At 35.0% G+C, this 23,658-nt stretch overlaps 1 protein-coding gene across 1 annotated transcript in view; it reads left to right on the top strand.

Annotated features, from left to right (window-relative positions):
* The first annotated feature begins 263 nt into the window (after positions 1 to 263).
* Positions 264 to 23,658, top strand: part of LOC130240014 (MAM domain-containing glycosylphosphatidylinositol anchor protein 1) — a 318,227-nt gene continuing 294,832 nt past the window's right edge. The window contains exons 1-2 of the mRNA XM_056471429.1: positions 264 to 334; positions 4,212 to 4,301. Of these exons, the coding sequence (XP_056327404.1) occupies positions 4,235 to 4,301 (67 nt within the window). The 5' untranslated portion in view covers positions 264 to 334; positions 4,212 to 4,234. The remainder of the gene's footprint in view (positions 335 to 4,211; positions 4,302 to 23,658) is intronic.

Raw genomic sequence — 23,658 nt, forward strand, 5'->3', positions numbered from 1 at the left:
GCACACACACACATATCTGATAGGAGAACATCACAGGACAAGAGTTTCACACACTCACTCTCTCACACACACAGCATCGGACTCCTGCTTCCCATCAAGACGCCTCTTCCCTTGGATGCGTGCAGAGTTTGAGCTCAGCCGAAGTTGCTTGGATGAAATGTGTTGGAATTTTGTCTTCATTTTCTGGACGGAGAGACATCGGTGCCGAACACGCAACTAACTAAACACCTGGAACTTCTGCCTTTGTATTGAAAGTCCTTGCTTTTTTTTAAGGGAATTATTTCTTTTTTTCTGGAAAGGCAGCGATCTACAGGCTGAGCTCGCGCAGAGGAAGGTAGAAGCGCTACTTTATATCTGTGCATCTGTTTCATTATAGGGGTTTTATGAATGTGCTCGTGGGCGCTCGATGTCCACACCCAAATATATGCTATATCTGTATGTTTTGTGGCGGGTATCCTAAAATGGATTAGGTTTTTGTTCACATGATTTGCTCGAATAATAATATTAATAAAAAAAGACTCCTTAAGTTGCATCCGTTCAAATCAGATAGAAGTAGCTGAACATCCTCGCTCTTTATACGTTCATTGTACGAGATAACTTTTATTTTGTATATATAAAACAGCTTCTATTAAGGTTTTATTAAGCTTAGCTAATACATAATGATACATTTTAAATGACTTGGAAATTAATTCTGTTTTAGATCTCAGAACTGTGGGGAAGAAACATAAGTTAGCTGCTAGGCTATTTTACTGATAATATTATCTATTTTATCAACATTATTAAAAAACACTTCATTTCATCTCATTCGCTTGATGGAGAAAGTGTAAGCTATGGACTATTCAAGTTTTCTCTTCAAATATTAGTCAGAAAAAGAGAATTTAAGAACTTTTTGATATCTTTGGTAGCTCATTTGAGAAATCTTGTAAAATAGCTCCATATGACTTCAATTTATATAAAAAAAGACATTACCGTTTGCATAAACAGTCCATATTTTAAGAAGAACTAACATTTATTTATACCATACATTAGGTAAATCTGTCTGTCCTTTCGCATTTTTATGGAGAAAAGGTTCTAATATGCATCTTTTAGTTACTAATGCATGCCCATCAGGTGCTAAATTGACCCTTTGAAGGAAAATAAGGTACCACGGTTGTGTACAGCTATGTACTTTTGTTTCTGGACATGTAGCTCAGCCTAAAGTGGTATGGACTTTTACCTATAGCCATTCAGTTCTTTATATCGTTGCATTTTTTTATATTTAAGTTTTATCTTCAAATGTATGTTAGACAAATAGATTTTAAGAACTTTTTGGTATCTTTAGTAGCCCATTTGAAGTTATCTTGACATAAAACAGCTTTATGTGACTTCCATTTACATAAAGACATTACCATTTGCCCAAATAGTCAATATTTTAGGAAAAACTAGCATTTATCCATACCTTAGGTAAATCTGTCTGTCTTTTCACATTTTTACTAAGAAAAGGTTTTAATATGTATATTTTAATTACTAATGCATGCCCATCAGGTGCTAAAATGACCCTTAAATGTATTTAAATTGACCCATAAGAGGAAAATAAGGTACTACGGTTATACAGCTATATGTACTTTTATTTCTGGACATGTAGCTCAGCCTAAAGTGACTTTTACTTGTAGCCATTAAGTTCTTTATATTGTGGAATTTTTTTATATTCAAGTTTTATCTTCAAATGCATGTTAGAAAAAGATAATTTAAGAACTTTTTTTATATCTTTGGTAGATCATTTTGAAGGTATCTTGACGTAAAACAGCTCCATATGACAAAAAGGCATTAACATTTGCATAAACAGTCACTATCTTAAGAAGAACTAGCAGTTATTCCCATACCATAAGTAAATCTGTCTTTTCACATTTTTTACGGCGAAAAGGTTCTAATATGTATCTTTTAGTTACTAATGCATGCCCATAAGGTGCTAAAATTACCCTTAAATGTACTAAAATTGACCATTTGGAGGAAAATAAGGTACTGTGTACAGCTTTGTACTTTTATTTCTGGACATGTAGCTCAGCCTAAAGTGGTATGGACTTTTACCTGTAGCCATTCAGTTCTTTATATCGTTGCATTTTTTATATTGAAGTTTTTTTTTCTTCAAATGCATATTATAAAAAGGAAATTTGATATCTTTGGTAGCTTAATTGAAGGTATCTTGATGTAAAACAGCTCCACATGACTTCCATTTATGTAAAAAAGACATTACCATTTGCATAAATAGTCACTATCTTAAGAAGAACTAGCAGTTACCCATACCATAGGTAAATCTGTCTGTCCTTTCGTATTTTTAAGGAGAAAAGATTCTATAATGTATTTTTTAGTTATGCATGCCCATCAGGTGCTAAAATGATGCTTAAATGTACTTAAATTGATCCTTTGGGGGGAAATAAGGTTCTAAGGTTGTGTACAGCTTATGTACTTTTTTATTTCTGGACATGTTGCTCAGCCTAAAGTGGTATGGGCTTTTACCTATAGTCATTCAGTTCTTTATATTGTTGAATTTTTTATATTTAAGTTTTATCTTCAAATGTATGTTAGAAAAATAGATTTTAAGAACTTTTTGATATCTTTGGTAGCTTATTTAAAAGTATATTGACGTAAAATAGCTCCATATGACTTCAATTTACATAGGAAAGACCTTTCCGTTTGCATAAACAGTCAATATTTTAAGCAGAACTAGCATTTATCCATACCATAGGTAAATCTGTCTGTCTTAAATCAGAACTTTAAAGACTAATGTAAGCAGTTTATGCAGTTGATCAATGACCTGGAAGTGATGTTACCAGTTTCACAGAATTTAGTATAGTTGGCTAGTCCAAAGCCATATAGTCTCATTTTTAGATTGCGTGCAACATCTGCGCGGTAAACTCACATCGAATGCTTCAACCCACCAATGTTGCACTCCTTTTAAAACATTTTAAATGCCATAGTAATAAAACATACAAGTTAGTAGGTTAATAAACACTAGCGGAGAAGAGTCGTACTCGCCTGAGGTAGCTACTATAGCAACAGTACGCTGCTCGAGGAGTTTCCGTCAGGAAAGCACGCGACTGTACATGGACACAAAGTAAACAACCATAATCTGTTAATTTTAGAGGTAAATATGCTCGTGTCTTGTTTAATATTGTCAACAAATTAAATAATGTCGTGTTTAGGACTTATATCGGTTTCAAACCGTAGTCTACCTGATACTGGATACCTGGTTTCAGAAGATTGCAGGAGTTTCTATGTATTTTAGGAACTATTTTTGTGAAATACGTATACATGTATTTAAAAGACTGCTAAATGTCAATAATTATTTATTACAACGTTCCTGAAACTTTTTAGTTGCCTATTGTTGTTTTGTTAGTCGCTAAATGCTAAATCCAGTGTTGAAACGACACTAAAACAAGCACAAAGTGGCAAAATCCATTTTAAGAGGGATTTAAGATGACCATTAACTGGAGTAAGCTAGTCAAAAGGCGTCTGACCAGCTACACTTTGAGGAAAAAATACATATAAAAGCTGTCTCTTCGCCTGTAGGTTTTCAAAAGGTTCTAATATGTATTATTTTTGTTACTAATGCATGCCCATCAGGTGCTAAAATGACCCTTAAATGTACTAAAATTGTCAGTTTGGAGGAAAATAAGGTGCTAAGGTTGTGTACAGCTTATGTACTTTTATTTCTGAACATGTAGCTCAGCCTAAAGTGGTATGACCTGCTGTTAATTGGTTTGTTGCTGGAATAAATAGCTTGAAACCAGCTACCATGTACCTGGCTTTCCGTAGAAAGTTGAATCCGTGTTAATGCATGTCTGACCAACGTGATACAGAATTCCGGACAGGTTTAATAAATCATGCATTTGATCTTTCTGAACCGCCCACCAATTTCAGAAATAACCCACGATTGCTGCATTCAATCTCATCAAACAATATCAGAGCCCCTGTAATCTGCAGATAATCCAAGGTTTGGCAAATGAATTGTCTGTCCTTAACCCCCATGCATGCATGCACTGGAACAATGCAAGGATAAAAATTTCCACTGGTGAATAATGTTTTGTTAGGCTACTTTAATCTCAGATGATGATGATGATGATGATGATAATGGCATGATTCTGGCTGCAGGAGCGCTCATTTTAATGCTGAGCTCGTGCTGTGGTGTCCTGTGCAGTGATTGTGCGCTTTTTTTCTGGTTTCCCCTGCAGGTAATGAGGGATCGCACCTGAAGATGGAGCTTTTCTGGATTTTATTATTTTCCGTGCTCCACCGCTACGTGCAAACACAAGGAGTTTACGGTAAGAAAAGTGGAACTTTTTAAAGGTGACAATAAGCTTTTGGATTGGGTTTCCTCTCACAAGACATGGCTGCAAGGCTTTCTGATGGGTGTTTTCAGCATGACATTATTGTGCAACACTTTAATTGCTGCGAACGTCTCAACAGTGTTTTTTTTTCTGCTTGATTAAGTTTGCTACGCCTTGTAATTTCAGAGATGACAGATTAAACTAGCAGTAGGTCATCACAAGCAGATATGTCAGATTTGCAGAGTGATATCAAGCTAATTCAACAGTTGTGTTAAATTAGATCATTATCAAGTAGGATAAATACTTCATGATTATAATAAGGATGTAAAGCGATTCATCATGGAGTCTTATTACATCACATGATTGTGATAATTGCATACTATGGCGTGGTTCACGTATTTTCTCCATTAATTTAGCTGCAAGGTCGCATTCGCACAAATGTGCAGTAATTTCTCTCCGGGATGACACTCATTCACCCCGGCGCTTGCCAAAAATGATTTCTTCTTTGCATAATTAATCTTTTTATGTTGGTGTACCCTCTGCATTTACTGCACTTACTGTCAGTTTGTGAAAGGACTTAAAGAGCTCAATTAAATGCGCGGTAAAAGAGAAACGCTCAGTTTGTCACACCCAGAGAACATTTAGAGCCTCTAGAACATTACGCCATGGAAAACAGGGGTTATTTGGTTTGTTATGGGTTGTTTTGCTAAAAATGGTTTAGCAAAAACAGAGTTGGTGTTGTGGTGAACTCTTCAGGATTCATTCTCTATGGATCTTAATTGTATTTTGTATCATCATGTCACGACTACTTTAAAAATGGACAAAGACATGGATTTTGGTTGGAATACATTAATATACTCCTTAAAATAAAAGTTTTGTGTATATATATGTATATATTTTATAATTATTTTTTGGGGGTTTTCACCTTTAATGGACAGGAAAGTGTAGAGTATTGACAGGAAAGCATGGGGAGCAGAGAGAGGGGAAGGATCTGGCATAGGACCACAAGGCGGGAATCGAACTCGGGTCAACGTGAGCACTGGAGTGCATGTGTCGACGCATTAACCACTACACCACTAGCGCTGACATAAAAATGTTTTATTCCACTGAAAGTTTCCTTCGTCTTATAATTGAAAAAGGATCTTTAGATTACACTGAACTGCTCTTCAATAATAAAATTGATAAAAGTATACTTTTAAGAGCTTGTGGAACTCAAAATAGATTTTTTATGGCATCGCTGCAAAAAGAAAAGGCATTTTCAGCCTCATAATAGTTTCTTTGCATTGCATTAATGCTAGGGATGTCCAGGTCTGATCACGTGATCAGAAATCGGGCCCGATCACATGGTTTCAGACTCAATAGGAATTAGATGTTACCTCCCGATCAGGACTCGAATATATATATATACAGTGTTGTGCAAGTTACTTCCAAACTGTAATACATTACAGATTACTTATTACTGTGATTTAAAAGTAATCCCTTACCTTACAATATTACTGTCTCAAAATTGTAATATGTTACATTACTCTTATATTACTTTTTAGTTACTTTCACCAAAATAACTACAGAATTAGAACTTAACATTCTAAAATGACTAAATGTACTGCAGAGCATTTTACATCCAACAGAAAGCGATATGATGTAGCAGAATGACGGTGACCTATCCAGGCAATATAGTATATATTTGGCAACGTGAAGGCTCAAGACAATGCAAGAAAGGATAAGAGCCAGAATCACAAATGATCAAAGTCTGTTGAAAGTATGGTAAAGGTAAAGTGATTATCTGGCAATATCTGTGAATAGCTTGGCTATTTTCATATTAGACACAACAGGCCTATATGTAAACTCCAATGCCATGACGAGATGCATTTTTTTCTTAATCTTGCCATTATTCTATTCACTTTAAATTCAGGTTCACAACACAAAACTGTCATGCACAAAGTGAGCATGATGAACATTGCTTTCTCAATATAATGCTTGTGCACCGATTTCCTCTGTGGACAAAACTGCTTGTGAGCTCTCAAATATACGCTGCTCGTGTGCAAATTTTCTCATGCTCTCTCAAATATGCACTGCTCACGCACAAAATTTCTTGTGCGCTCACAGTACACTGCTCGCTCAGTGAGATTATATGCAGACTTACAATTTGTGTCTTGTGTTCCCTCTTCCTTTCATGCTTTTTGATATAATTTATATTTGTACACTATTTATTAAAAATAACCAAAATACTAAAATAGACTTACATATTAAATTTTTAATCTAATCCACTATAACCTTTTTTGTTGTTTGTTATATGATGAAATATTTCCAATTTCAAACACTTAAGACACAGAGAAAAGAAGTTGAATGCAAAGAATACATTTTTAAAAAACATTTATTAAACATCCAAAAGGTGCACCATACTAATCAAATAAAACAACATTTAAACAAAAATATAACGAATGCAAGCAGAAATGTAACCGATAAAAATAGGGGAAAACTTGATGAGGTATTATAGCCTACTGAACTATTCACTCCTCAAATAAATCTCACTATCAATCCCATTTTATCATGGCAACTAAAATAAATTGAACACGTCTCTGTTGTCTTCCACATTGCTGATGAGATTGTGGAGGACATTTTCCCTGTCATGTACAGTGTTTTGAACAGTTCTACAGTAATGTACTTCAATTAATCAGTTGTGCTAATACTAGTTGCTATGGTAACACAAGCGTAATATAAACAAATTACCCAGTGTAGTTTTTTTTTTTACAATATAGGGTATACTATACTACAATTCACCACACTTTACTGTAGTAAAACTACACTTTGTATTTCATTTTATCAGTTCACTATTCTTAATACTACAGTATGCTGAAGCATTCATTAACAAATTGTAAATAATACTAGCCTAAAACATAGGCAGTATATCTAACACTCAAAAACACAAGTATTTATTATAGAATTTATCATAACCTTTTAGTGTTTCGTGTATTGCTAATAAATACAGTAGCGATATATAAACCATATCAACATTCTTGGGATAACCAATTGAACAGGAGGATCTCTGGAGAGCAAAAGCACGAAAAGAAGAGGAAACATCAGGCACAAAATGTGAGTCTGCATCATCTGACGGAGCCAGAGCAGATCATTCGCACGTGAGCAGCCGTGTTTTGAGTGCATGCGACTGCGAAAAAAAAATTGCGGTCGAGTTGTCCACGAACAGAGAATTACATGAATGCGCTCTTGTAAAACTGCGCTTACGACTGTTGTCAGTGAAATAACGCCATATGCACATACGTCCATCTCGCGAATGTACTGTCTTCTGCTCATCTATTTTGCCGCTTTTTCGCTGCACGTCAGGGCTTGACCTTACTGTGAACCGGGCTGAACCAATAGTAAAAAAGTTCCAATAGCCAGAGGGATATTAATGAAAACACGCGCATATATTCACTAACCACGAACAGAAAATAGAACTTACTTGCGGTATTTTTTATTTGGTAATGTCTTGCGGGCGAAAAGTTTGTTGTAACGCACGCGTTACTGAACATGTACCGAGTAAAATATTACTGAAAATGTATAAGTAATGCCTTACACTACTGCGTTACTGGAAAATGTAATACATTACTGTAATACATTACTTTTGTAACGCATTACTCCCAACACTGTGTATATATATATATATATATATATATATATATATATATATATATATATATATATATATATATATATTTCTCATTATTTTATAACACGGTGGCGCAGAGTTAGACCTCTTGTCTTCACACAGAAACAACAATGCGTGCGGAATGACATCACTTTGTTGCAGAGACACTATTGGTTAAATGCCAGCAAAGTAGAACATGGAAGCAGCATAAAGTGTATGTCTGCGCTCCGGAGGCATTATAAAGTCAATGACGACAACATTGCCATAGCAAACTGTGAGATATGTAAACTAGGGATTGCCTGCTATGTATTTTAAGTTGAGGTGCTGTTTGTTTTTATATTAGATTCTTTTTATATTTACTCTTGCACTAAAGTCCAAAAGTGAAGAATTTATATTATTTATTACTTGATTGTTCAAGCTACCTCACACAAGTGCTCTGTTTGTTAACTGAGTTGTTGAATGTTAAAATAATAAGGAACATCCTCAATCTGTTTCTTCGCTCTTCTTTATTTATTTTTTTATATATATACTATAAAAGTATCGGATCGGGTTTCAGTATCGGTAGATACTTAAAATCAAATGACTCTGACTCGAGGGCAGAAAAACCTGATCGGGACATCCCTAATTAATGCTTATATTATAAATCCATCTATTGTATGTGCAGGCAGCATTAAATATACTTTATTTAAATGTGATGTTTATCTTGCATATATTGCGGTCTTCTAGCCTAATATGAAGAGCGAGAATTATGGAATTATTTGCTTTTCTAACTAGTTTTTTTTTAAAGCAAATAATTCCATAGATAATACAGTGTTCAGCATAATTGAGTACATCCCATTTTGAAAATGAATATTTTTTATTCATTTCTCAGTGTATATAGGCAATGTATTTTGGTGCATTTAAACAAAATAGATTTATCAAGCAGATATATTTATTAAAATAATATTTTAGTCACTGAACAGATTTAGAAATTGAAAGACAATACAATTAAATTCCAGCAAAATACTACAAAAAATTACAACCAAATTAAATTTTTTTTTTGCTTTATTTTTTTTCCCCTCTTTTTTATTTTTTGTAATTTTATTTATTTTTTTTTAATTTGTATTTAATATTTTCTATAACATAAATTTGGGTGTGCTAGTTTTTGGGCTGTTATCATAAGTTATTTTGTTAGATAAGCTCCAGATTTGGCTTCAGTACTGACTAATCTAATGTATATGCACAAATATAATATTGTATAGCTTCCTATTAAAATATGAATTTAAAAGAGAGATTTGTGAGGGGTGTATTTATATATGAAGAGCATTGCATATTGTTAAAGTGGAAGGAATACGAAATAAAGCATATTATGTTGTTACTGGAAAAACAAGGACAGCAGAATTGAGTATTTGACACAATATTGTCTGTGATGTGGTTATGGAACCTTGTACCAGTAATACGCTGTCTTACAATAACGTTAAACAAATAACGACCCAAGCGCCACTGCCAACATCAGTGGCGGGAAAAATGGCGGGGGTAGGCCAGTTACATACTTTGCCGCACGACAACTTGGAATTCTATAGAATGCATAGGCAATGTATAAAGTTGCAGTCGTTTCATACTTTGATGTTCGAATTTAGGCGTTCTATACATTTCCTAGCCATAGAGTGCTGGATTTCACACATTGCTGGTGGACTAAGTCCTGTAAAAGTACTTCATACACTCAAATAATCATTTTTGCTGCTTATTCAAGTTATTTAAAAAAATAAAAATAAACCTGAAACATCACCATTCTTTAACTTAAGTATTTTATGTTCAATCAACTTAAATTTGTAAAAACATTTAAGTAAAATTAACAATTTATGTTGCGCCAATATGATGGAATTGGGTGAAACTCTGTATTTTTACAATGTATGTCGCTGGATAAAACCATATGACGCTTTCTGAGTGTCATCTTCTTTCTCTCACACCCTTGTCTTCTTATCTACTCATCTCATTACACACACACACACACACACACACACACAGACGGTCTCACCTGACTTTTAAAATTAATGTCATGCCACACATTTCTACCCCAATCACTGTAAGACAATGTTGACTGACCTTTTTAGTCTTTATTACTTTTAGTTACGCGAGTGCGCCAAGTTTAATTTTGTTGTGAAGGCCTCATAGCTGGAAGCGGAGTAAGAGCGTCTTTACGGTGCGTGTGAGAGAGAGAAAATGCCAGCTCAGTTAATTAAGGGCGGCAAAGCCCAAGAGTGAGAGAGACTTCACTCGCACTCCTCTTCCCACTTTATGTCTCTGCTGTGGGGCTGTTAACTCTCTGTGATCAGGACTTTAATCTGTGTTACACTCTTAAAATAAAGTTCTGTAAAGGCTGATTGTAGAGTGATGATGTAGAAGGATCGTTTTGATTCCCCAAAGAACCTTTCAGTGCATGGTTATTAAAAAAAGGTACTTTTTTTCTTAGTATCAAGAACATTTTACACTAGAGAACATTTTGGGTGGCGGCATGGTGGTTCAGTGATTGGCACTGTCGCCTTACAGCAAGAAGGTTGCTGGTTTGAGTCCTGGCTGGGTCAGTTGACATTTATGTGTGGAGTTTGCATGTTTTCCCTGTGTTGGCGTAAGTTTCCTCTGGGTGCTCCGGTTTCCCCCACAGTCCAAACACATGCGGTATAGGTGAATTGGGTAAGCTAAATTGGCCGTAGTGAATGAGTGCATGTGAGAGTGTATGGGTGTTTCCCAGTACTGGGATGCGGCTAGAGGGGCAATCGAAGGAAAATTAATGATGAACATATTGGAGTGGCACAGTGGCTCACAGCAAGAAGGTTCAAGTCCCGGTTAGTTCAAAGACGTGTGGTATAGGTGAATTGGATAAACAGAGTTTTATTTTATTTTGCCTATTGAATGTCATGGTGGCGCAGTGGGTAGCATGATCATCTCGCCACAAGAAGGTCACTGGTTTGAGCCCTGGCTGGGTACGTTGGCATTTCTGTGTGGAGTTTCATGTTCTCTTGGTGTGGGTTTCCTCCAGGTGCTCTGGTTTCCCCCACAGTCCAAAGACATGCGCTATAGGTGAATTCAATAAACTAAGTTGGCCGTAATGTATGTGTCTGAATGCAAGAGTGTATGGGTGTTTTCCAGTGTTCAGTTGGGGCTGGAAGGTCTTCATTTTGCTTTGTCAGCTTCTGATTAATAAAGAGACTAAGCCGAAATGAATAAATAAGACCATTGATTAATTGACATTACAAAATTAAGAACTTTTTCCTCTAGTTATGTCTAAAAATTTACCCTTTTTTAAAATATTAACTACAGCAAAAATTCTCTCTGTTACTCTCTAAAAAATAAATGTAACTGTAAATATTGCAAATAATAATAATAATAATAATATAAAATTTGTATTATATTATTTATAATAATAAAAATATATCCTGTAAATGTACATATTACATCAGATGTTCTGTTTAACTTCAAAACACAACAGGTTATTATCCACTAAATCTTATTTTAGCTAAATATATTTTCTTTCCTTTTAATTTAGAACTATGAGAAAAATGCTTCTTAGTTTTCATATTAAGAAAACAATTAAAGCCTCAACAACATTATGCCTTGCAAAAAAAGGTTTATTCGAATACCAAAGTGTTGTGCTGAACTGCGAATACCATAAAAATACAGTAATTCAACAATATATAAATTTTTCCCCCTGCAATTTGTAACTGTTTCCATTATCATTAAAAAACTTGTAATGACTCTTAATTTAATAACATCTAATATAATGGTGCAAAATAATCAGTTTTTTTTTTTTTACAATCAGTTTGAGAAATCCCATTCAATGTAAAGCTCAAATGATTTTTGCTGCTTATTCAAACTACCACTTTCAAAATGAGCTAAAACAACAATTCTTGAGATTTTTTTGAGACGACTTCAACTCAAATTTGTAAACCAATTAAGTTAATCGATTTGTGTTGAAAGAACATGAAGAAATTGTGTGAAACCCTCAAATTTTTACTTACTGTAAAATGTTATGTTTGACAAAATATACACTGTAAAATAGGGCTGCACAATTTATCGTTTCAGCATCGATATCAGAATGTGTGCAGCTGCAATATTACACCGCAAGATTATAGTTGAACATAAGCCACAGAAATTGTATTGAATTACTGTATTTATATAAAAAATATATAATTTATATATACAACATATTTAGAAATTGAAAGATAAACAACTAAATTCAAGCAAAATATTGCAAAAAAAATGACATCCTACAAAATTACCTACTAAATTCTTTTTTTCTTTTTTGCTTCTCTTGATTTTTCCTTTTTAAAATTTATATTTAATATTTTTCTATCACATAGATTGGAGTGTACTAGTTTTTAAACCATTATCGTACGTTATTTTGTTAGATAAGCTCCAGATTTGGCTTCAGCACTGACTAATCTAATGTATATGCACAAATATATTGTATAGCTTCCTATTAAAATATGAATTTAAAAGAGAGATTTGTACTTGTATATGCTGAGCACTGTATAAACCTCTTCATATTGCAATATATATTGCAGAAAAACATAACATCGCAATGTTAGTTTCTTTCAACATCATGTAACCCTAATCACAATATCAGATTTTTCCAATATCGTGCAGCCCTACTGGCTTCCTCACAGTTTATTCATGTTGTCCCAACAAAAATCCATTAAGTAAACTTTAAATTTAAGTAGATTGAACATAAAACAATGAAGTTGTCCCCAAAAAACTCAGCTCATTTTACATGAGTAGTTTAAACAAGCAGCAAAAATAATTTTTTGAGTCTACATTTTAATTTTAACATGACCCAAAGATTCTGTTGTTTCTCTCCCGCCTTTTATATAATTTCCGAAGAATCACCATCCTATCCTTTACCTGTCTTTTCTCTTATGCTGACATAATTGCACTTAATGTCCATCATCTCACTCTTTCTCTCTCATTGAACGTCTCCATGCAGTTGAATGATTTCATTACTGTCTCATCAGACTATCTCTCTCTCCCGCTCGGTGTTTCCGGTGGCCTGTCATGATCTGTCTCTCCCACTTCTCTGCTTTTTCACTCTTTTCATCTTCCTCTTCCTATTTGTATTGTTTCTCTACACTCCTCTGTTACTGCTTCTGCTTATTCACTCAGTTTTTGACGTGTGTATGTGTGTGTTTGGCACTCTGCTAAAATTCTATTAACCTGTGGGTCAGCATGTTTGCCCTTTGGCGACTGCGGTTTTATTTTGGCGATAGTGTGTTTGTGTCAGGGTAAGGGGATTCATGCAAGACCTGGAAGCTGAATTTTATGACACTGATAGCAACCCCAAGTGTATTTCTTTCTTATTTTTGTTCATGTGGATGTAGGTCAGCGGTGAATTGCGGCTTAGACACGCACAAGTGTGGGTTAATGTGTGCAGCGCGAATGGACAGAAGGTGAAGTGTGGACATGACAAAGAGTTTGTGCAAGTGAACAGTTGGCATGCTTTGACTAATGCATGAGAATCTGGGCAGGGGGAAGAAAATACCATCAAAGACTCTCCAAAAACACTCAGGGCAGTTTAGACTATTCTGCACTGTCAGAAAAAATATGTAAAAAAATGGTGACTAGGGGGGCTTCATCAGCTTTTGACTGGGGAATTGCTCTCAGAGGTGTTCCGTTGTGCCTTATCTACTAGTAAATGGTGCCAATTAGTAGCTTAAGGGTAATTATTAGGGTTAGAAGCATGCAGATTATTGCCTTAAGGGGGTATATTAATACTTATATGCATGCTTAGGGGTAGATTAGTCATAAATGTATTAGTTTGACAGTCTGAAATCACAATATTTTTTTCACTGACAGTGTGGTTCATGTGTGGTTAGCATCAGGCTATTTTTAGGGCCAGTGCCTAACTAAAAGTGTAATGTTTACTCATTTATTTTATGGCAGTTTGCATTTTATAGTTGCTTTATTTAATTAAATTTTTTTTTAATTTTTATTTTATTTTATTAAGCCTACTATTAAGACCAATTATATGCTGCTTTTTATTTATTTAATGTAATATTTAATTTAATTTTATTTTTTAAGCCTACTATTAAGACCAATTATATGCTGCTTTTTATTTATTTAATTTAATATTTTATTTTATTAAGCCTACTATTAAGACCAATTTGTGCTGCTTTTATTTATTTATTTAATATTTTATTTTTATTTTATTTTTTAAGCCTACTTTTAAGACCAAACATGCTGCTTTTTATTTATTTAATTTAATATTTTATTTTATTAAGCCTACTATTAAGACCAATTATATGCTGGTTTATTTATTAATTTTATTTTATTTTATTAATCCTACTATTAATACCAATTGTATACCACGTTTGTTTGATTTTATTTTATTTAAGCCTACTATTTTTTAAGCCTATACTATTTTTACTATATTTTATTAAGACCAATTATATGCTCCCTTTTTATTTTGTTAAAAGGCTTTATTTGAATATTAAAAAAAATTAAAAAATTTTAAAATAAGCTACATTTTGATGGCCTTTTATGATTTTTTTTTTCTGTGATTAATGGATCAATCGATTGCATTGTGACAATAATTTGCCCAGTCAGTGGTAAATTAAGCACAAATCTATTTGTTGCTTTTTTCAGACAGTGTGAAATATTATTATTATTATTATTATTTTTTTTTTTAAATGTATTAAAATAATGGTCATAATGTTTTATTGAGAGACAATAAATATGACTTTAAAATGAAAATATTATAAATACTCTGCATTGTGACATTAGTTTGCACAGTGTGTAAACAAAGAAACATTATAAATATTTTTGAGAATACAGTCCTGTGTCAATCTAAAAGTAGTACTACATTGTTTTTTTTTTCTTCCTAAAACCACGGATTATTTTCTCATTTACTGAATATTTAAATTCTTATTAATAATAATAATAAGAATAATTCCCTACATTTTATTTAGCGCTTTTCTGGACACTCAAAGCGATTTACACATTTTTTTGGGGGGTGGGATCTCCTCATCCACCACCAGTGTGCAGCATCCACCTGGATGACACGACGGCAGCCATATCAGACCGCACACCAGCTGATTGGTGGAGAGGAGACAGAGTGATGAAGCCTATTATGATATGGGGATGGTTAGGAGGCCAGTGGGCAAATTTGGCCGGGATGCCGGAGTTAAACCTGTACTCTTTTTCAAACCACATTCTAGGATTTTTAACGACCACTGAGAGTCAGGACCTCGGTTTAACATCTCATCCAAAAGACAGCGCTCACTGAGCTGCATAGAGTCCTCATCAATATACTGGGGTATTAGGACTTGCACAGACCACAGGTTGAGCGCCTCCTGCTGGTTTCTCTAACACCATTTTTTTTCACCAGGTTATGAGAGTGCTATTCAAAAGTGCAGATGTCTGGTTCACCATAATTCAATAGAAAAATAATAAGGATTCTCTCTGTTGTTAGTAACCAAGGCCCCTCTCTCTCTCTCTCTCTCTCTGACCAGCTCTTGTGTTCAATAATACAGCACATGTGTTTGAGGTGTGCAAGTCTATCTTTGCTGTTGGGGAAAAAAAAATCTTTCAAGCAGTTAGAAACTGGCAGGTATTTGTTCGGGAAGTAATTTGGTGGAAAGGTCATGCATGCCGGAGACAGGAGAATAGATGGAGGATGAGACATGTGAGACTGGTCATGGGCATCTTACATCTGTCAGAATTAATTCAATATAGGATTTATTCAAGAGGAGCAGCACGGTGGCGCAGTGGGTAGCACGATCGCTTCAGCAAGAAGGTCGCTGGTTTGAGCCTCAGCTGGTTCAGTTGGCATTTCTGTGTGGAGTTTGCATGTTCTCCCAGTGTACACGTGGGTTTCCTCCGGGTACTCCGGTTTCCCCCACAAGGCCAAAGTCATGCACTTTAGGTGAATTGGGTAAGCTAAATTGTCCCTAGTGTATGTGTGTGAATGAGTGTATGGATGTTTCTCAGTGATGGGGTGCAGCTGGAAGGGCATCCGCTCCGTAAAACATATGCTGGATAAGTTGGAGGTTTATTCCGCTGTGGCGACCCCAGATTAATAAAAGGACTAAGCCAACTAATTAATAAAGGACTAATCCATTAACGAAACTATTTATATATAATCTGTATCATATACATATATATTTTTATCTTTAAATATATATTTTTCTCAAACATATGAGTGCACTCGTGTCTTCATGCATAATAAAGATACACAGCACACACACATTGTCAAAACAAACTTTTATTTGTTATAGCCCAGTTTTAATTTTAATAGTATTAATTTTAATACAATTATATTGGAGATGCAAAAATGTGCCAAATGTTTTAGAATCACCCTTATATTTGCTTATGAATGCTTGATTCTGATTGGCTGATGAATATACTAAAGTGTGCAATTATTTTCAGACAAAAGCACAGCTAAAGTGTAAAGTGTAAGTAGTTCCAGACAGGTCTTGCCATGTTGCATTTCCATATATACACCAAATTAATTCAGATATTTCAAATTACACACAAAAATCAAATAAACAAATGGACGAAATCTGAACAATGTCTGTTAGTATCAGCTATAATTAGCTGTGGTATCCATATAATGTAATGTTATGTGTGTCATGTATGGCCATACACTCAAAGCGCATTACAATCATGAGGGGGTGTTTCCACACCACAACCAGTGTGCAGCATCCACTTGGATGATGCAACGGCAGCCAAAGGACAACGGTGCTAGTGCGCTCACTGCACACCAGCTATAGGTGGAGTGAAGAGACTATGATAAAGCCAATTTGGTGGATGAGAATGATTGGGAGGCCATGATGAGTAAGGGCTTATGGTGGGAATTTGGACAGGAAACCGGGGTTACACCCCTTTTATGAGAACTGCCATGGGATTTTAAATGACCTCAGAGAGTCAGGACCTCTACCATATAAGTGTACTAAGTAATTCTGGTCCATTGAATTATGTAAGGAATAAATGATTATGTACTCAAAATTATTTTGCTGCTTGTAAAGTACTTAAGCAAAATGAGCTTAAACACCGCAATTCCTGTGATTATTATTATTATTTTTTTCTCCCCCTCTGGTACAACTTAATTGTTTTATGTTCAATCCACTTAAACTAGTTGAGTTATCCTAATCAATTTGTATTTGGACATCCTGAATGAATTGTGTGGAACCCTGCGTTTCTTACAGTTGAATTATTAAAAAAGTAATGCACACCCGAGACCTGCCTGAACCACCTTGACCATATTTAAATTAAAAACCTTCATCAGCCAATCAGGTATCAGTTCGCCAGTAACTTACTGTGGATCAATTACAGCAAAACACTGTATTTACATTTACAGCACCATTAAACTTGCTGTATATGTATTTACAGTGTATATCTTTACTATAAATCACACAGTCATTTTCACTCTGCATCTTTAAAATAGAGTAACAGACTGCATCACTGTCCTGCAGTAAAATACAGTTCATATTACAGTTAAATACTATGCCATTTACAAAAAACATTAGCAGTGCACCTTAACGTCCGGTCCACTTTATTAATGACCCTTCATCAATCCCTTAAGCATTTAATGGCAGTTTGTTACTGGGTATATGGTACATACAGTAGCAGAAACAACTTCTTCACATCCAGGATTTACCCAGCAGTTGTTGTGTGGACCGAGGGAAAGGTTTGAGGTGAAGTTGGCTGCTGTCTGTCTGTCAGTCACGAACTGCTTCTGTAATCCCCGTTTATCAGAAAACTCCAGAAAGAAAACCTGGAGTCTGTCATTCAGCTTTCCATTCAGTCTGTCATCACTATCTCCTCCTCCACAACAGCCCGAGACCTTTGACCTGCAGTATATGCAGTGGAAAGTCCCATAACTTGCACTGAGGGTCCTGAAATGAACTCTCGATGTTCACCAAATGTGAGTAAAAAACGATGTTAGGAAATGGTGTTAATATCACCTCAGAATGTTTCTTTTTTCACTATCTCAAATAGTCCAGCGCAACACTGTCAATACAAGGTCAGGATTTAAGTGTAGTGTCAGTCACATAGAATAAAAGTGCCTGCCAAATACTTCAATATTTCAGCGTATCAAACCCTGTGCCCATAAAATGCATCACAGCTGTTTTCAACACTAAAAACTTTATTTATTTAACCCAATAGTTGAGTTCAACATATTTGGTGCTTTGTTGGGTTATTTTTTAACCTTTATTAGGGTCATTTATTAATATGTAAACCAGTTGGGTTAAATATTTAGTGCTTTGTTGGGTTATTTTTAAACTTTGTTTGGGTTATTTATTTAATAGCTCAACCAGTTGGGTTAAAATTTTTTAATTTCAACAGTCAACTGATATAAGTGACACAGACCGGCTGTATTATTATGTGTATGTAATGTTGTTTTTGCTTTGGAATGTTTATTTAAGCTCTAACACAGTATTATAATATAATTTTTTTTATCAAATTACCTCTGTGTTTTTTTTATCTGTTTCACCAGCACTCTTAATTATTGATGATAAAAATGTGCGCTTCATAATCGATCTATATTAAACGGATAAAAATGCTGAAGTGTCTGGAATTTAAAATGTAATGGAAATAAAGCATTTTCAATATTTTTAAAAACTGTTACTTTATTTAAACAGCCATAATAATAAAATTAATAGTAGTAACTGTAATAATAGCAATAGTAATACCAGAATGGAAAAAATAACATTTAATCAAAATAACCCAATGCATTGGGTTCAATTTTATAACCCAATGCATTGGGTTAAAATTAACCTATAGTTGAGAAGGTGCTAGAATAACCTAAAGTTGTGTTATATGTTGGGGTATTTTTAACCCAAGTATTTTAACTGAGTACAGTACTATTACATGTACTATAGTACTGGAAAACACCCATACACTCTCACATTCACAAACATAAACTACGGCCAATGTAGCTCATCTTATTCACCTTATTCTCCGTGTACGAGCGGGCGCAGCTATTTGAATCTTTTTGGCTCGAGACTTTCGGTCTCATTCACTTCCATTCATTTTTAGAATTAAAAACAGCTCGTCCTGCTGCTTGATGTGGAAAACTGATATTTTCATATATTATTCTACTTTGTCTGTATAGTCATGCAAGCACTTGTTTGTAAAGCAAGTAGTTTGACCGTTTTCTGCCATTTATTATTCCTAGTCATTTCTCTCATAGAAAACTCAATCTAAATTCTAAACCAATCGCAAAAACAAGCGCACTTCCGCATTGAAGAATAAGGTCAATAGCACATGTCTTTGGACTGTGGGGGAAATCGGAACACCCAGAGGAAACCCACGCTAACACTGGGAGACATGCAAACTCCACACAGAAATGCCAACTGACCCAGCCGGGACTTGAACCAGCGACCTTCTTACTGTGAGGCGACGGTGCTAACCACTGAGATCACTGAGGTCAATATTATGAGCATACATTTAATGTCCAAAGCAGCAATTTAAGGCTTTTTATAAAGTTAAATAAACCATGCAGTGAGATCATGGGGGTTGAAGACACATCCTAGGTGATTAGATTGAATTTTTCCTCTGTAAAGCATTTGCTTTTCTAATCTGATTTGTTTGTCTGATCTGATTTCATATCATTTTTACAGACTTGATTAGTTTAACCTCTTTGACTCCACTACCACGTCGCCTCCAATTCCCATCCATTTTTATTGCTTGTATGGGTTTTCAAACTGTCATGCATATTTGTTGCACATTTTTTTTATATATTCAAAGAGATAGCGCTTTAATTTTTGGAAGAACTATCATCATTTACTCACCCTTCACTTTGAACTTCTTTCTGCTGTTAAACACAAAAGAAGATATTTTGAAGAATGTTGAAAACTTGTAACCATGGACTTCTATAACATTGGTTTTATTGGAAGTCAATGGTTACAGGTTTTCAGCATTCTTCAAAATATCTTCTTTTGTGTTTAACAGAAGAAAGAAAGTCAAACGGGTTTGGAACCACTTGAGGGAGAACCACTTTAGGTCCCTATACCTAAAGACAGCTAGGGACAGTTCCAGTTAGTAAACAGTTCATCATCTCAAGCATGTAATCTTTTCATGCTTTTTGTTCTTGCTTGTAGTTTAGATTTATAATAATAATTCTGAAGAAAATAAATAGCAGTTTATTTGTTGCATTTTTTTGTTTCGTTTTAGTTATTTAGTCTAATTGCACTGGAATTCAACAAAAAATAAGTAGATTCTTTTTTTGCCTTTTAAACATTTTATTTACATATTGTGTGATGACAGACATTTACAGCATACGCTTACTGGCCACTTTATTAGGTACACCTTACAAGTACCGGGTTGGACCTCCTTTTGCCTTCAGAACTGTCTTAATCATTTGTGGCATAGATTCAACAAGGTACTGAAAATTCCTCAGGTCCATATTGACATGATAGCATTCATGTAGTTTCTGCAGATTTGTCGGCTGCACATCCATGATGCGAATCTCCCGTTCCACCACATCCCAAAGGTGCTCTTTTGGATTGAGAACAGGTGAGGAGGTGTGGAGGCCATTTGAGTACTGTGAACTCATTGTCATGTTCAAGAAACCAGTCTGAGATGATTCACGCTTTATGACATGGTGCGTTATCCTGCTGGAAGTAGCCATCAGAAGATGGGTACACTGTGGTAATAAAGGGATGAACATGGTCAGCAACAATACTCAGGTAGGCTGCCAAGAACATATCCCCCACACCATTACACCACCACCACCAGCCTGAACCGTTGTTGCAAGGCTGGATGAATCCATGCTTTCATATTGTTGACGACAAATTCTGACCCTACCATCTGAATGTTACAGAAATCGAGACTCATCAGACCAGGCAACATTTTTCCAGTCTTCTATTGTCCAATTTCGGTGAGCCTGTGGGAATTGTAGCCTCAGTTTCCTGTTCTTAGCTGACAGGAGTGGCACCCCGGTGTAGTCTTCTGCTGCTGTTGCCCATCCGCCTCAAGGTTGGACGTGTTGTGTGTTTAGAGATGCTCTTCTGCAGACCTCGGTTGTAACGAGTGGTTATTTAAGTTACTGTTGCCTTTCAATCAGCTGGAACCAGTCTGGCCATTCTCCTCTGACCTCTGGCATCAACAAGGCATTTGCGCCCACAGAATATTTCCACTGCTCACTGGATATTTTCTCTTTTTCAGACTATTTTCTGTAAACCCTAGAGATGGTTGTGCATGAAAACTGCTGTCCCCGTAGATCAGCAGTTTCTGAAATACTCAGACCAGCCCATCTGCCACCATCAACCATGCCACGTTCAAAGTCACTTAAATCCCCTTTCTTCTCAATTCTGATGCCCGGTTTGAACTGCAGCAGATCGTCTTGACCATGTCTCCATGCCTAAATGCATTGAGTTGCTGCCATGTGATTGGCTGATTAAAAATTTGCGTTAACGAGCAGTTGGACAGGTGTAATAAAGTGGCCGGTGAGTGTATTTTACCATACCAACATTGTGAACATGAAAGCAGCAGCAAAGAAAAAATAAATAAATAAAAAAAAAAAAACAAGGAAGGGAAACAATTCTAGCAAACCACCTGTATTTCTAAATATCTAATTATTATTCTCTGGGAAGTCAAAATTATTCACCCTCCTGTGAATAATCTGCAAATAATCTTTATCAGAGGAAGGAATTTTTCACAGTATTTTCTATAATATTATTTCTTCTGGAGAAAGTCTTATTTGTTTTATTTCAGCTAGAATAAAAGCAGTTTTTAATTTTTTAAAAACCATTTTAAGGTCAAAATTATTAGCCCCCTTAAGAAATATTTATTTTTCGATAGTCTACAGCAGTGTTTTCAAACCCTGTTCCTGGAGGCACACCAACAGTACATATTTTGTATGTCTCCCTTTTCTGACCCATTAACTTCAGGTGTTGGAGTCTCTTCTGATGTTCTGATGAGTTGATTCAGGTGTGTTTGATTAGGGAGAGGTTGAAAATGTGTACTGTTGGTGTGCCTTCAGGAACAGGGTTGGGAAACACTGGTCTACAGAACAAACCATCGTTATACAATAACTTGCCTAATTACCCTAACCTGCCTAGTTAACCTAATTAACCTAGTTAAGCCTTTAAATGTCACTTTAAGCTGTATAGAAGTGTCTTGAAAAATATCTAGTCTAATATTATTTACTGTCATCATGGCAAAGATAAAAGAAATCAGTTATTAGAAACAAGTCATTAAAACTATCATGTTAACTGTCAATATACAGGAGGGTTAATAATTCTGACTTCAACTGTATGCAGGTTTGCTCCTATCATAGTGTAGTAGCACTGTCTACCAGAAGGTGCCAAAATGAAGCAGCCAATCCTGCTCTCCCTGGCGTGTTTATGATTCGGTCACATGCGTTTAGTAGCTCCAAGCACCTGACGGCTCCGATGAGGTAATGATGACCCACAGGACTGACATATGTACAACCACCACTTCATAACAGCTCGCTTTGCCCGACGGAGGCCTTGTAACTTTCCGGAATGGAGCGTTGTTTGTCTGGTTTCAGGAAGAAAGACTTTAGCTTCTCCTTTTCTCTTTCCAGTCTGTGCGTCCCTTAGTTTTTCAGCACAGCATCATTCATCTAAAATCTGTTTGTTCTTGCTGTTGTCTTCTTCTTCTTTAGACGTTTCTTGCCTTCAGCTCAGGCGTTCCTCACCTCGCTCAGTGATTCTTTAGCTAAACTTCTCCTGTTCGGCTCACTTTCTTCTTTCTGGTTCTCTCTCATTCTCTGTGCAGAATAAACAGCACCTCCTCCAAACAGCTCTGCATTATTAATGCTTTAGCAGAACTGGGCCGTGTGTGTGTGTGTGTGTGTGTGTGTGTGTGTGTGTGTGTGTGTATGAGATGCTCTAGGGCTGAGAGATCACACAAATGCATGTTTTCTGTTTGTTTTAAGATCATTAAAATTGGGCAATCTCATGAAAACATAATTTTATTCGAGCAAATATTAAACAATATACAGATATTACATTTTGTAGTAAGAATGTTATTCATAACCAGCTTTATTTTTTTGTGACAGGTTAATCTTTAGATAGCTCAATCAGAAGTCATTACTCAACTTAATGTCATCAGTTTTATTAGGAATGTAATATTTTCCCCCAAATAGTTGATTTTATTGCTTTATAGTCTTAAAATATGTATAATAATTTAATATCCATTTTTTTGGATGTACACTACCAGTCAAAAGTTTGGGGTCAGTAGGATTTTTTTTATATTTTAAATAAATATTTTATTTAATCAAAAATGCAGAACAAATAGTTAAATTGTGAATGTGATTGCACTATAAAATAACTGTTTAAAAGTAGTTTATCATTTATTCCAGTAATTTTAAAGATGAACTTTCAGCTTCATAACTCCTGTTTTCAGAGTCACATGATCCTTCAGAAATCACTTTAATATTAATTATTATTATTATTATTATTATTATTATTATTATTATTATTATTATTATTATTATAATTAATGGTAATAGTAATAACAGCAATAATGACTGGAGTAGTAATTTCATTTGTAACTACACACAATAAGTAATAAATAGTTATTTAATAATTAAATATTTAACAATTTTTATTTTTTTTATTTTATTTTTTTACATTTAATAAATGCTGCCTTGATAAACAGAATAATTTTCTTTAAAAAAAAACTGACCCCAAACTTTCTACCGGTAGTGTTTATTTCAAACTCTGGTTAAATAATAAATGTATAAATAAATGTATAAAT

This window comes from Danio aesculapii, chromosome 13 (assembly GCF_903798145.1).
Source record: "Danio aesculapii chromosome 13, fDanAes4.1, whole genome shotgun sequence".
NCBI lineage: Eukaryota > Metazoa > Chordata > Actinopteri > Cypriniformes > Danionidae > Danio > Danio aesculapii.